This window comes from Quercus robur, chromosome 4, assembly GCF_932294415.1.
Source record: "Quercus robur chromosome 4, dhQueRobu3.1, whole genome shotgun sequence".
NCBI lineage: Eukaryota > Viridiplantae > Streptophyta > Magnoliopsida > Fagales > Fagaceae > Quercus > Quercus robur.
The window spans coordinates 33,674,427-33,688,315 of record NC_065537.1 but is presented as its reverse complement, the minus strand read 5'-3'; the positions used below and the strand labels follow the sequence as shown (position 1 = coordinate 33,688,315).

At 32.7% G+C, this 13,889-nt stretch overlaps 1 protein-coding gene across 1 annotated transcript; it reads left to right on the top strand.

Moving 5' to 3' along the window:
- The first annotated feature begins 6,433 nt into the window (after positions 1–6,433).
- LOC126721159 (wax ester synthase/diacylglycerol acyltransferase 11-like) lies at positions 6,434–11,108 on the top strand. The gene is made up of 7 exons (XM_050424181.1): positions 6,434–6,813; positions 7,228–7,818; positions 9,222–9,288; positions 9,570–9,679; positions 9,761–9,970; positions 10,489–10,626; positions 10,731–11,108. The coding sequence occupies exons 1-7, from the start codon at positions 6,550–6,552 to the stop codon at positions 10,911–10,913; spliced, it is 1,563 nt and encodes a 520-aa protein (XP_050280138.1). The 5' UTR covers positions 6,434–6,549; the 3' UTR covers positions 10,914–11,108.
- The last annotated feature ends 2,781 nt before the right edge of the window (positions 11,109–13,889 follow it).

Here is a 13,889-nt window from a genome sequence, read left to right as displayed (position 1 = left end):
AAAGTTATTGTTCACACGCGGGTTACTGTTCATTTGCCTAAAAGTGCAAGAGGCGCTAGTTAAAAAAAAAAAACAAAAAACAAAAAAAAAAGGCAAACGCAGGCCAAAACATCTGAATCCAAACGCATATTGAGTGTGCGTTTGGCTCCAAATTAAAAAGTCAGCTTATTTTACTATTCAGCTTATTTTTGCTACTATTTATGGGCTTCACTGCACTTTTTGATACTATTCATGGGTCCTACTATATTATTTCAGCTAACTTTTACCTTTATCTACAATACTTTCAGCAAAAAGTTTTCAGTTTCAGCAAAATAAATAGATCTCAAACAGACCTTGAAAATGAAAACTGAATACAAATATAAAACCAAACAAGTTTTATAACGGTGAATCCCATGAAGAACTAAAAATGAATATAGAATACACCCTCTTTTTACTCAAACCAAACAGGCCCTATGGCTTCGCGATTGGAACTTTGAAAGCTCATCAACTTCGGGGGCAATAGATTTCACATGTCCGGTGTACTGCATTCCCACTACTTCATACTTTGAAAGCTCATCAACTTCGGGGGCAATAGATTTCACATGTCCGGTGTACTGCATTCCCACTACTTCATACCTAGGATTATGCACGAGTGGTATAGGATAGTATTTCTTTTTTTTTAAAGGACAATTATATCTCATAGGAAATAATTAGCACTAAAACAAATTATACAAATTTTATAAAAGAAAAAAATTTTCATATTTAATTTTTTTTTTTTTTTATAAACATGTCTTCTTCTTCATCTTCTTTTTTTCTTTTTTTTCTTTTTCCTTTTTTGTAATATTTGAAATGGTGTATATTATCATATTATTTTGTTAACTTTATTTCTCACATTATATACTAGATTCACCTGAGGTTGATATTTAGTATATGACACATAGTGGTGATGTCACGTGCAACTCAGGGTGTTCCTAGGAACACCCTGACCTGAAAAATAACCTGAATTTTTTTTTTAATTTTTTATATTTGCTCTGTATTAGAGACACTCTCAATCACAGAATTAGGAACACCCACAAATTAAAAAAAAAAAAAAAATTATATGTTCTACTTTCAAGCCAAAAAAAAAAAAAAAAAACCCAAAAAAAAAAAAGATTTGTAACAGAGCCAAGCCTATGACAAGTCCAACAGATTACAAACCCATGGATTCTCCAAAAAAAAAAAAACAAAGCAACGCCTCAGTCCCTAAAGGTCTAAATCAAAAATCACTAAAGGCTTTATCAAAAAAAAAAAGGGAAACCACTAAAGGCCTAAAGCAAACCTAAACTCAGTCCCTAAGAGCAACGCCGCTTGAGCCTCAAGCCAACAGACGAAGATCGGATCGATCATAGCTCGCTCATCAGAGATTGGCACAGTCCAAATCGTCGTTGTCACTCGTCGCTAACCCTCATCGGAGGACGGAGATCGGCAGATCGCTCGTCGCGACATCACCTTGTCACTTCCTCAGCCTTCAGGCCTCCCTGCTTGGCTGCTCTGGTGCTCCCTCACTCAAGGTATTTCATTTTCTCTCTCTCTCTCTCTCTCTCTCTCTCTCTCTCTATTTGAACTAAAATGAAAAATATAAAATGAATTAAACTCTCTCTCTCTCTTTATTCTTTAATAAGACTAACTCTCTCTCTCTCTCTTGATTGGCCGAACTTTAACTTTATTAATGTTTTGTCATTTTGTCTGTTTTTGACTTTTTGAATTTGCCTTTTATCAGTTTATCTTATCCTTTGTTGTTGGTGTGTGTAGTGTGTTGGTGTTGGGGAGATATTAATTATCTTTTAGTGTAATGTGTGATTGTGAAATTTTCTAATTGGCAGGGGACATCACTCATCAGGCATGAGGCGTGCTTGTTTGTTGAGTGGGGTGGGGGTAGATGGGCACATGGGGGGCCGAGCTGCATATTACACTGCTTTAGTGCTTTAATTATTGTGCATTTGTGCTGCACATGGGATGTGTTACATGTGTAATGTGCACATCAATGACTCTTTTAGTGTAATGTACACATGGGGCTAAACAATATAACAAATTAAAGCAATATAATTAATGACAAATAAATTAAAGCAATATGGTTTATTGTTAGGCTAAACAACATAATTAAAGCAGTATAATTAACCAATACATTATAAAAGACAAACAAATTAAATTATGTTAAGCTAAACAATAATTAATAATTTTATAATTAATGAAACAACAATATAACAAATTATAGTTTATAAAAGACAAACAAATTAATGAAACAACTAAACAACAATAATTAATAATTTTATTAATATTTCAAATGAACTTATAGTTTATTATTTATTCTTTTACTAGAATTATGGACAAATATTTGATAAGAAAACCACGTGCCTAAAAAAGAACTTCCTAGGAAAAATTTTTAGGAACACCCTGGGAAAAATTCCTAGAGTCGCCACTGATGACACATATGGTTTTCTTTTACTCTTTGGTGAAATGATTAGCTAATGAATATTGGCCTATAAATTTTAAAGGACAAAATTTAACTACAAAATTGATTGTAGCCTAAAACTATAATCTTACTCAATAAAATAAATATTATGAAAGCTCAAATAGTGTGAAGACACTATTGCTTGTTTAAACCCTCAAATTAAAACATACGGCTAGATTGCTTTTACCCTACTTAACTAAGTGTGGAATAAGAATAAATGTAACGCAATGAAACCGGAACAACTCTCTAAGGCATAAGCAAATACTATAAACAATAAAAGTAAAGCTTAAAGAGTAAGGGAAGAGAGATGCAAACACAAAATAACACTGAGGTGTGTTATTGAAGAGAAAACCAAAGTACTCTGCGAAAAACCTCTCTGTGGCCCTTCAAGCTGAATCAATCCACTAGTGAATAAAGTTGGAGTACAAGGATATCAAAAAGACCCTCCAAGCCTAGTCTACCCAATATACTTGAACCCTCCAAGTTCTAACTACCAACGGGCTTCACCGAACCATGTCTTCACTAGTTATCTGGATCCTGCAATTAACTCCAAATTGCATCCGCCAATCAATGGCTTCTTCTAATGCTTCCCACACTCGCCAAAACTTTTCTCAACACTCAAATTGGGTTAGGTAAGTGTTTGGGTTAAGAACCTCTCAAGGATTTGTATTTGAGAGGTAAGAGCAGAGGAAAACTAAGAGAAATTGTGTAGATGATTGTGGGTTTACAATCTCTAACTCCTAAGTGTTTTGCTAGGGTTTTCACTCTCAAACTCTCATTGCAATTTTGTGGGTAATGTGGCTTTTTATCGTCTTGGTAAAGAAATGAGAAAAACACAATTTAAAAATTCCAGGTAGAGAGTTTCGCAGGTCACTCGCGAGTTGGCCAAGTCGTGAAGTGACTAGTGAAATACAGCCCAACAATGGTCCTTTCAACTTCCAACATGTGCTTCTCACGTGGCCTTTCACGGATCGTCCACTCGCAAGCAAGTTGTGAACTTCACTATCTTCACAATTCTTCACCAAACTTTCACACTCAACCCTTACATTAAATCCCACAAACATACATGGAAATGATTGGACAAAATACAATCAAATTTGATACAGAATTAAAACCAACAAAAACATAGTTGTAAATCACAACTTTACACATTACTACATATTTTAAAATTTTAACCGTTGAATTATAAGTTCTTTACGCTCTTAATATACATGTTAAATTTTGTATCAATCAGATATTATTTACTATATGATTTATAAGTTTATATTTTATGCATAATTTTAAATTACAAAAATTTGCAATTTAAACAACTTATTGATGACAAAGTTATTGATCTTTAATTTTCTAGAAACTTTGCAAGTATAGAGGATATAAGAAGAATATCTAATCCAATGGTAGATTTGTCAAAAATCACATCCAATAAAAAGATATTGAAGTTTGTAACTTAAGGCTACAACCAATTTTGTTGCTAATAACTTTCTTCAATTTTAAATTTTATATATTATTTAAATTTTAGTTTTATCTAATTTTGTTTTATGTTCTCTTATTTGAATTGAAAAGGGGGAAAAAAAACATATATGTGAAAACAATAAAGATCATATCAGGTTTATCTGATCCATCAAAAACTGGTTAAGGGTCATATATTTTGCAATCCTTTTAAGCTTGACCCATTGTCAAAGTTAGATGCATGCCTACCATTAACCAATGTTTAATTTACAACGTACATTTCACTTTATAGAATTAATTCAATAAGCATAATTTGGGAGCACAACTTGGATTTTTTTTTTCTTTATACATCTTAAGGGGGGGGGGGGGTGTGAGATAAAACCTTGACTATTTGTATTGAAGAAAATAAAAAATGCCATTTGACCAAAAAGTCATTGGCAACTTAGAAATAATCCAACATAAAATACTTACTAAATTCATATTTGATTATCAAAAAACGAAGATTTTTTATCGGAAAATAATAGAATTAAAAAAAATGATTTTTTGAAAAAAAAAATGAAAAAGAAAGAAAAGAAGAGAGACTTGAATGTCTCTATCAGTGTTGTTGATATCGTACCGTACTGGTCGGTACGGCTGGAATATACCGTACCGGCTGGTGATCCGGTACGGTTAACCCCTACGTTTCGTACCGGTAAAAATACCGGCCAATACCGGGCAATACCGGCCGGTACAGAAATTTTTTTTTTTTTTTTTTTTTTTTAAGTTTTGTAATTTTTGAATTTTTGTTAGGAAATAATGGTAACTTATTTGCATTAACTTATTAGTATTATTTGTTTTTTTAGTATGCAATGGTAACTTTTAAGCTTTCTATTTTATTTTTTTTTATTTTTTTTCCCTTTTAATTGATACTAAAGTTTAAAACCATGAATAATTAGTTTTGAATTAAGGAAATGTTTTATGGTAAATTTTTATATTTATTATAATATATATATATATATATATATATATACAAACACACACACACATATATATATATATATATATATATATATATTTTTATAAATATAAAAAATAGCGGTAAACCCGAAACGGTACACCAGTATTGACCGGTATCCGAAATATATCGTACCAGTAGCCAAACCGATACGGCTTCCAGTACGGTATTGACATCCTTGGTCACTATATTACACGGTCATTTAAAAAAAAAAAAAAAAACACCCGCCCTCCCTTTTAATTAGCTCATATGTATTTTTTATGAATAAGAAATATATTCAATCAAATGACAGAACCGGTTTATATAAACAAGCATAAAACTGTAAACAACAAGCAGAAGCAGTAACTTAGCAACAACGAAAAAAAAGAGTAGAACTGCAAAAACAATAGACTCATCAGCCAAATCTAGCTAAACTTAGCAAAACTGAACTAGGTGACTTCCAAACAGAGCTGAAGGCTTGATTTTGACTTGAGCTTCTAACTTTGATTTTACTTATTGCAAGCCTGTACCTCACGTTTGTCATAATAATAGTTTTCAGAATGTGCACTTCATTTTTTATCCTAATTAATTAATTTGTTACTCTCAGCTCCTTCATTTCAATCCCTCCTCCAAATATGGTATATAAATGGAAGCAGACAAGGGCCAATCTGCAAATAGAGTACTTCAAACTCTTCCCTCTAAGCTTATATATAATTCACAATTAGTTGTATGATATATTTTGTTTTTATTCCTTTATAAAAGCTGTGTTCTCTAGGCTACAAACTGACAGAAAACAGTGATTGTATCCAGGGAAAAGGGGAGCAGGGAGATGAGAAAATAAAGTAGCTAGAAGTGATCATGAATGCTATATCTTAAATGAAAATTAATATTGTGATGTGAGATGTTTCACACAATAATGTCTCCAATTATATATCAGATCAGATGCCTATATTTTATAAATAATAAATATGAAAGAACATAGACATAATGTAAAAACGTAAACATTGTACATATATAGCCTAGGACGTGAAAAAAATCATTGCTCTCAATCGGTGTAAAATTTGATATCCGTAAATAGTAGTCCATCAACGGCCAAAAAGTATACATGCATGTGCCACCAAAATTCCATCATAAATAATGACACATGATGATGCAATATGCATTGCACGGTTGTTCCATAGACATTGTGATTAATATCAAATCATTTTTACGTAAAACAACTACTTATATTACTTTTCTAATATGCTAATAACAAGCCATACACATAGTGCTTATGGGTATAGAAGAAAAAAGGTTTGAGCTGTGGGATTAGAAACATATTGTAATTATTTCTTAAAAAAAATAATATGCTAATAACAAGGTGTCGTGTTATCTAAACAATTATGAAAAATGAGATAAACTTTGTTGTCTATAGACATAAATTTATTGCTAATCAAAAATATTTTGCTATGCGCTTACCTCAGATGATTAAGCATTTATACCTTCTCGAACCGTAGGGTCATTTTAAGTCTGTCCTATAAATTAATGTCAGGACTGGCTTAGCCCAGACATGTTCCTCACCCTCCCACTTATTTCTAGTATCATACTACCCCCAACGACCAAGAAACCCATATATAGTAGATATATTACTTTTTGCAGGAAAAGCTAGCTTGGCTTAATAATGGAGTCTGAAGAGGGTCTCAGGCGGAGAAAGCAAGCTCTAAAACCTATCAAAACAAAGACAGCAAACAAAGAAGGAGAAGACAGTGTTAATCATCAGGTGGAAGAAGAGCCATTGAGTCCATCAGCTCGGTTGTTCCACGAACCACATTTTAATGTCTACATCATAGCCATCATGGGTTGCAAGACCCAAATTTATCCGGACATCGCTAAAGCCAACCTGGTTCACACTTTGCTTAAGCACCCTCGCTTCTCTAGCTTGCAGGTACTAAAAATATAATGGATATCCTCCGAACATTTAGAAAATTATATACTAGTATCTATTAACTTCATTAAATCACCTTTTATATAGGTTTTATGGTACATTTTTAATAAATTATTGACAGTCCAAATTAATTTCTTCCCTTTTTTTTTGGTTAAATTTTATGAAAGCCTGTTTATGCTGATTAATTTAGATCTGTTTAAGTACAATCCAAGTCCACTTTAAAAATGGAAGATTTTATCTAACTTTTTATGACCCAACCATGGACTTTAAAATAAATAATGAAACATAAAATTCATACGATAAAAGGAAAATATTGAATTACTTTTGCCATCCAAAAGTTCATAATATCTACCAGTTAATTGTAAAATTATAATTATTATTTTTCCATATTTCTCACAAAAAGAAAACATATAGGTTGTGGGGGATGGAGGAGAGATGAAGTGGGTTCGAACAAAGGTGGATTTGGAGAAACACGTTATAGTTCCTGAGCTAAATCCGAACATGGATGACGCTGACCAATATGTCGAAGACTATGTGTTTAACCTGAGCAAAAGCAGCATAGAAAAGACCCAGCCGATGTGGGATCTCCACCTCTTAAACGTTAAAACCTCAGATGCAGAGGGAGTTGGAATATTCAGGGTTCACCACTCTCTTGGAGATGGCACTTCTCTAATGTCACTTTTACTCGCATGTACACGCCAAATCTCTGACCCTCAGGCTTTGCCAACGGTTCCAGGAGTGTTGTACAAGAAGAAGAAGAAAAATGCTGTGAATGGAAGCAGTAGTTGGTGGATTTGGCGTTGTTTGATTGGGTTTTGGTGGGGTTGGCAGCTCTTTTGGAACACAGTGGTTGATGCTTTCATGTTTATGGTCACAGCTTTGTTCTTGAAGGACACTGAAACGCCTCTCAAGGGACCACCAGGCATTGAGTTCACTCCGAGAAGAATTGTTTACCGCACGGTTAGTTTGGATGATATCAAGTTAGTGAAGAACGCCATGAACACGGTAGTTTTCTATACCTAAAACTCAGTAATTTGTTTATTTTTCATTTCTTGGGGGCTTTAATTGAGCAATGGCAGAGCCTATGATTGGGGAGACAAACTATGAAATTAAATTTAACACACGTATATAGACAAGTGTGTATAAAAAAAAAAAAAATTCTTTTTTTCTTTTTTGACTGAAAATATTATTTTTCTAATATCAAAATAAGTGGTAATTCATATATATATATATATATATATATATATATATTAAAGGAAACTGATTGTGTTCCTTTCCTTTTATGAAGATATATATATATATATATATATGAACTCTAGTTTTCCCCGGATATGTACACAAGAAATTTCCAAAAGAGAAAATAATTAATGATTTTTTTTTTGTTATAAATCAAAACATAATTATCCTTCTACACATAGAGAAAATAACAATCATATTTCAAAAGGAATTATGGGTTTTAACTGTTAATATCTCATCTTTAAATAAGAAAAACTATGTTCACATTCCACATATATCAAAGAAATAACTTATCAGTGTTTTGATCTAATGGTAGAGAATAATCATTATAAAACCAAAAACACCAAAAAAAAAAAAAAAATGTTATTAAGAAATGGTAGCTAATATGCGGTTATGCGGTTTTGCCGCTAGATTTGAGACTAAAGATATAGAAGTTCGCATAAGTTTTTTAGAAAAATGAGAAAGAATTGTTTTTCTGTAATTTGTCATTTTGATTTAATTTCCAATAAAACACTGCAAATTCTTTAATATATGTGATGTAAAAATGTTAGTGAGCTTATGATCTAATGATCATATAAGTTTCCTTTTGCTAAATTTGATTCTCTAGTGGTAGAATTCCCCTACCCTTGATTAGCATTGAAAAAAAGGTATGTAATTCAAAATAGTAATTTTCATTTTGTATATAATAAGTCAGAGAAAAAGTCATACTCATTTTCTCCTCATTAGGAAATTGTACCATGCCATTAAGTCACGAAGCTCATGGTGATGGAATAAAATATTAATGGTATACCAAACATCGAGAGGTGATAGTTTCCTCATTTTTAGACTAAACTAATATGTAGCTTTTATTTCATTTTATTGAGAGGAAAAAAAGAAAACCTATAACTAATGTCAAAAGAATTTTAAGCTACATTTGTATGTAAATAAAAATCATTTATCTCTTAATGTTTTACTTTATATTTTACTAATTACAATATATCATGTATTTGATTTTTTTTAATATTTATTTTGGTGATTTTATAAGAAAGAAAGAGGATACTTAACTGACTACTACTGATAGAGTATAGAATGAAACACCCACATGTGAATTGAGGATTTGTATGGATGAAATACTAGAAAGCAGACAAAACAACTGCCTTTAGTCTATATTGACATTTTTATGTGTTTTGCAGACCATTAATGATGTTGCTCTTGGAATTACACAGGCTGGTTTATCCCGTTATCTCAACAGGAGATATGGTAAATTTCAATTTTCAGTTTAACTCTGCATTGCTCCCTATATCCATTCTATTAAGGATTTTAGACAAGGAATTCGCAACCCAAAAAAAAAAAAAAAAAAAAAAAAATTGGTTTTTGTTAGGAAAATTTTATAATTATAATTCTCAATTAGAATATAAATTCCTTGGTGTCAGAAGGAATAGATGAAAACCATAATATTATTTATTTTGATAATTTGAATATTTGTTTTCTAAATTGAAATTTAGCCAAAGTGCAACATGTTTTATTATTGCATTTTGCAGGTGATAGTAAGAAAGATGATGAAGCAAATAAGGCGAAAAATAATCTTCCGAAGAAAATTCGCCTCCGATCAACTTTGCTGATAAATTTGAGACCAACTGCAGGGATTCAGGTTATTATTACTTTACAGTTAATTGAGAGAATATGACCAAATTAAATTGTAGTTGTAATATAATTAAATAATTATGTGAAGGCTTTATCTGATATGATGGAGAAAGACACTGAAGCAAAGTGGGGAAACTGGATTGGATATGTCCTCCTCCCTTTCACCATTGGATTACGGGAAGACCCATTAGACTATGTTCGCCAAGCCAAGGCCACAATTGACCGAAAGAAGCACTCCTTTGAAGCTATTTTCACTTTCTCCGTAGCTGAGTTGGTCCTCAAAATTTTTGGCATCAAGGTTCTCAATTATTCCTCATTTTTAGACCTTATTATCACACCAACCTACGCACACATATATTATAAGAGAGAACATATAAATATATAGTACTGAAAATAAAAATTTGATGAATATATATATTGTTGTTGTTAGATTTAATGATTAAATCACAATTTCTAATCCTTTAAATGTTTGTGACAATCAATAATTTTTTCTAGTATTAATCTATTAGAGCAGGAGGTTCTTATTTAATCACCTATCTTCACTTTACTTCTTATTTATTATTATTTAAAATATATAAAAATAATAATAATAAAAAAATGCACATCTTGGGCCCCATTTAATAAGAATAACTCAAACAGCCCACACGTAAAAAAAAAATAAAAGAGTTTTAGATTAAATGTTTAAATTTAATATTATTCAATATTATTTTCAATAACAGTTTAAACTTTCGGTCATAGTTTAGTGTATGAGTATAAATAATTATGCAAATTAATGTTTAAAAAACGTGGGTGTTAATTATTGAAATGCTAAAACAGAAGGCGAGTGCTCTATCTCACAGTATTCTGACTCGCACAACCATGTGCTTCTCCAATCTAGTTGGACCCCTTGAAGAAATTGGATATTATGGACATCCAATGGCTTACCTAGCTCCAACATCTTATGGTCAACCACATGTAAGTAATTTTTTTTATCTTCAAAAATTGAAAGGAAAATGAATGGTAAACAATAAATAAATATTGGTGTTGATAATAATTTAAGATTGAACTGACAATTGCAGGCATTGATGATAAATTTTCAAAGTTATAGTAACAAGATGACCATTGTGCTATCAGTTGATGAAGATACTATTCCTGATCCTAAACAGCTGCGTGACGATATTGTTGATTCCCTTCAACTCATTAAGGATGCCGTCATTCAAAAAGGCCTCATCAAGGAAGATCATAACTTAAACAAAATATGAAGCCTATTCACAGATTTCCAACTCAATCGATTTTAAACACTTATTCCATAGATTAATTATTGTATTTGTTGCTGATTCTATTTTTCGCATCTTTCTATATTTTCCTCTCATTTCTTAATGGTTTGCTGTTATAATTAAATATAATGTGCCTACTTTGATTACAAAATAAATTGTGTAAAAGTGTAATTTTTTTTTTTTTTGGAGAAGTAGAGTTTCAATCTATGATGCCTGCTCATAATAATTATCATTTATCATTAGACCAAGACATTAGTTGGTTTTTAGTATAGGAGGGGATAGACCCTCAGATCTCTTATTCAACAATCAGAAACATAACAGATTGATTTGTGATACATAACAGATTGATTTTTTCATATATATTAAGGTTGGGCTATGTTACGGGTACGAGAACATAGAGAAATTTGTTTAGGCTTTCTCGTGATGTCCATAAATGTGCTTAAATCTTAACAATTTTATTGGTGGTCTATGTTCAAATATTTAGCATGTATGTCAAATGTGGTATCAAAGATAGCTTATTCTAGAGTTCAAATGGAGTATTTTGTCAAAAATATGTTTTGTATTGGTAAATAAAAATAATAGGGAGGTGCACGAATAATATAACGCAACTAATATAGACATCTATTGAATGCCTTTTTTGTCATTTGTCAGGCCCATATTCTACTTGTAAGACTTAGGCTCTTCAAGGTCATAATGGAGTTATGGGTGGAGTTGGGTTTGGTTCCATTACGGAAAATAGACCATTCTATGGAGCTAACTTGTGCACAAGGAAACTCAATACACAACAATACCTATATGCATATAAAAGGAATTAAGAAAGTTAGAAAGAAAAATAAGTACTTTAATTAATTTTACTATATATCTGTGAACCCAAAATAGTGGTTCCCTGAGCAACAAGGCTTTTATTCCATGGAAACCAAATTTCTAGTTCCTAGAGCGATAAGACATTTAATCGTAGAACCTAAAATACCGGTTTTCAAAACCACAAGACCTTTAAATCGTGGAACACAAATTATAGATTCCTAGGAAAAAGAGCCACAAGACCTTTAAACCCCAAGTTCTACAATAGACCCTTTAAGGTGCACAAGACAAGTGAGACTTAGAATCCTAGATCAATGTGGTTTTCCCAAATACACATTCTATAAGTATGAATTTTCATTTCTACAATACTTCGCTTTCTTAGAGCATTTGCAGCAGTGTAGCTATAATACTATAATGCTAAAATTTAGCTCCACAGACACAAAAACCTTGCTGTAGCAGTGGAGCTAAATCTAAAAAATTTAGCTCCACTGCTACAGTGCACATCTAAAAATAGATGTGCACTGTTCATGAGGAGCAAAAAAAAAAATATTATTTTAATCATCCGGATGATTAAAATAATACCTCTCCCTCTCTCTCACATTCAATCTCTCTCTCTCTCTCTCTCTCTGTGAAGTCTGAACATTCACTCTCCCTCAATCTGGTCTCTCACAGTCCCTCTCCGGTCTCACTCCCTCACTACTCCGGTCTCACTCCCTCACTCCAGTCTCTCACTCTCGCACTCCGGTCGGCCTCTCACTCCCTCACTCCGGCCAGACTCTCACTCTCACTCCGATCTCTCACTCTCTTAACTCCGATCAGCCAAGCCGCCGCTCTGTCACTCCGATCTCTCACCCTCTCAACTCCGACCCTCTCAACTCCGATCACCCAAGCCGCCGATCCACCGCTTCTGCCGACCCAGCTCGCCGACATGATCGGTGCTTGCTCGTCGTGGGTTTTTTTTTTTTTTTTTTTTCCTGTTGTGGACTGGTGGTGGTGTGGTGGTGGTGGTGGTGGTGGTGGCTGTGGTTGTGGTCGTGGCTAAGGAAAAAGAAGATTGGAGATTTGGGTTTTTTTTTTTTTTTTTTTTTTTTTTTTTTTTTCCTGCTGTGGACTGGTGGTCGGTGGTGGTTGTGGATTTGTGGGTTCGATTTGGGTTGGTGTTTTTTTTTTTTTTTTTTGTCTTTCTGTGGACTGGTGGCTGATGGTGGTGGAGGATGTTTGTGCTGTGGTGGTGGTGGTGGTGATATATTATTTTATTGTAATAGAAAAATTATTATTTTATTGTAGTAGAAATATTATTTTATTGTGATGAATATATTATTTTATTGTGTTAAAAGCTAAAATAGATCCACTGCTGCGGCATGTGTGTAGGTAAAATAGATAAAGTAACTTTTGGTGGAACTAAATTGCTAAAAATTTAGCTCCACTGTTGTGGATGCTCTTAGAGAGTCTTCATGAACAATATTAGTTTGCTATGGAACTCAAGCATAGTTTTCTCCAAGAGTAAAAGCCACAAAGCCTATCAATCTCAAACTTCATAGACTTAAGTAGGTCCTTGAGACTTTATAAGACTTGTGAGATCTGGACCTAGGATCAATGTGGAGCCCCTAGGTATTTCTCCAAGTTGGGATTGCTATTCCTACAATATTTTCTTCCTTAGGACCTCAACCTAGTTTTGTGTTGCTTGCTAATTTTTCTTTATACTATGGTGGGGTTTGGATTGGGCGTTTGCGTTTACAAATGCATGTTTTCTCTTCTTTTTTTTTTTTTTTTTTTTTAAGCCATAGTTATTGACTTTCAGAGAAAAAATTCACTGTTTATGAACAATGCATGCACTGTTCACGCATTTAAAAATATTAAAAATGGGTCCCACGGTACTATTCTCACATTTAAATATTATTTTACTACAGTATTTTCAGTTTTCAGTTTTCAATTTTCAGTTTCAGCAACAATAAATTCAATCTAAACGGATTCTATAGATCTTAGATGCTAAGTATTTCACTTCCTCTCCCCCTTTTACCTTGTCTAGTACCTTCCTTTTATACCTATGGTTGGAAAATGGATGTTACGTTCTTGACCCTTTATTTCTTGGTTTTGTTGTTCCTCCTTAGGAGGCTTGCCTATAAAGGTTTTTTGCCCCTTTCATTATCTTTGTAAGCT